This window comes from Bombyx mandarina, chromosome 11 (assembly GCF_030267445.1).
Source record: "Bombyx mandarina strain Sakado chromosome 11, ASM3026744v2".
Taxonomy (NCBI): Eukaryota; Metazoa; Arthropoda; class Insecta; order Lepidoptera; family Bombycidae; genus Bombyx; species Bombyx mandarina.
The window spans coordinates 12,239,156-12,240,483 of record NC_143218.1 but is presented as its reverse complement, the minus strand read 5'-3'; the positions used below and the strand labels follow the sequence as shown (position 1 = coordinate 12,240,483).

Below are 1,328 nucleotides of genomic sequence, written 5' to 3'. Positions count from 1 at the left end.
AGAGAAAATGGCATATCAATGAATATGGAGGAATTTCAAACATTGTGGAGACACTGTATACTAGAAAGAAACAGGCTTTCGTTGTTCTTCTTGAATCCAGAACATAAATAACTAGGCTATTTTGGCGTAGGTATTTTCGCTTTTATATGGAAGTCATGTATCTGTTACGTAGTAACTATTTATTAATCTGTGACTATGTAAAGTTTTACCCTTCATTATAACAATAAACTTAACACGAGCGTTTCCCAGATAATAAATAACCTCCTCTACTTCTTTGATGTTCAAGAAACATGTTCAAAAGCATATAAAATATGTTGTCGTCATTACGACAGTAATGGTAGTCTCGGCGCCGGACTTGAGGTTATCGGTGAGGCGCGTGCGCGACGCCACCGATCTTTTGCATAAATATAACGTGCGCTATCCAGCCCAATCAGTTTTATACGTACACTAAAAGTTGATACTCGCGATTTTAAAACGTCGACTTTAAAACATTTAAAATGGTGCAAAGTGTTCTCCGCAATAGATGCGGGTATTGCAGCACGTGTGTGCGAGCGCGGTTATGTGTCGCCAGAGGCCGCAGTCCAGAACCACTTGACTGCGCCTATAAGCACATCCTAGAATCGTATGGTTCCAGCAGTATACCGGAGAAGTTGCGAGAATCTTCAAAACAAGTCTGTGCCTCGTGTCGTTGGACTTCGGACGCGCAGTTCCCAGAGACGCCCCCGTCTTCGAGTGACCTCAGCTTGGAATGGAGTTCGCAATCCTCTCACCGTTCGCGAACACGACGGCGCAAGAGATAAACCATATGAAGTTCATATTGCGGAATCCAGTTCAGAGTTATCAGCCCTATCGAAGTAGGCGGCTCCATTCAGACGTAAAACGAGGGAGACACTACAGCGCCCGCCTACAGACGCTCCGTAAATTACATCGATTACATTGTATCTATTAATATTGCTCATTGCTCATTAATAATGTAATAAAGTGTAAAGTATTTATTGAAAGCGGTTTTCATTGCGAGTACCAAAACTTTAATGCTATCGATAATTTTCAATTCAATTTTTTTTTGTTTACCACTACTTACGCTGGTTACAGAACACTTTTAGGGTTTTCTGTTTAGTACCTATTCGTGTTATGTTATAAACAATCACTGATAAGTAAATCTATATAAATATAATAGACCGATGTCTCTTCTATACATTGGTTATAAGGTTTGAATTCCCTCTAAAGTTAAAGATATTGATGAGTAAAATGATTAATGATTGTGAAATATTCACATATTACGATCGTCATCGATGTCTGGAGTCAATTAAAAGACAAGTCGCTATGAA

At 39.4% G+C, this 1,328-nt stretch overlaps 1 protein-coding gene across 1 annotated transcript; it reads left to right on the top strand.

The window, feature by feature from the left end:
• Positions 1–361: 361 nt before the first annotated feature.
• LOC149502036 (uncharacterized) lies at positions 362–1,001 on the top strand. Its single transcript, XM_089731523.1, has one exon. The coding sequence runs from the start codon at positions 498–500 to the stop codon at positions 798–800; it is 303 nt and encodes a 100-aa protein (XP_089587649.1). The 5' UTR covers positions 362–497; the 3' UTR covers positions 801–1,001.
• The last annotated feature ends 327 nt before the right edge of the window (positions 1,002–1,328 follow it).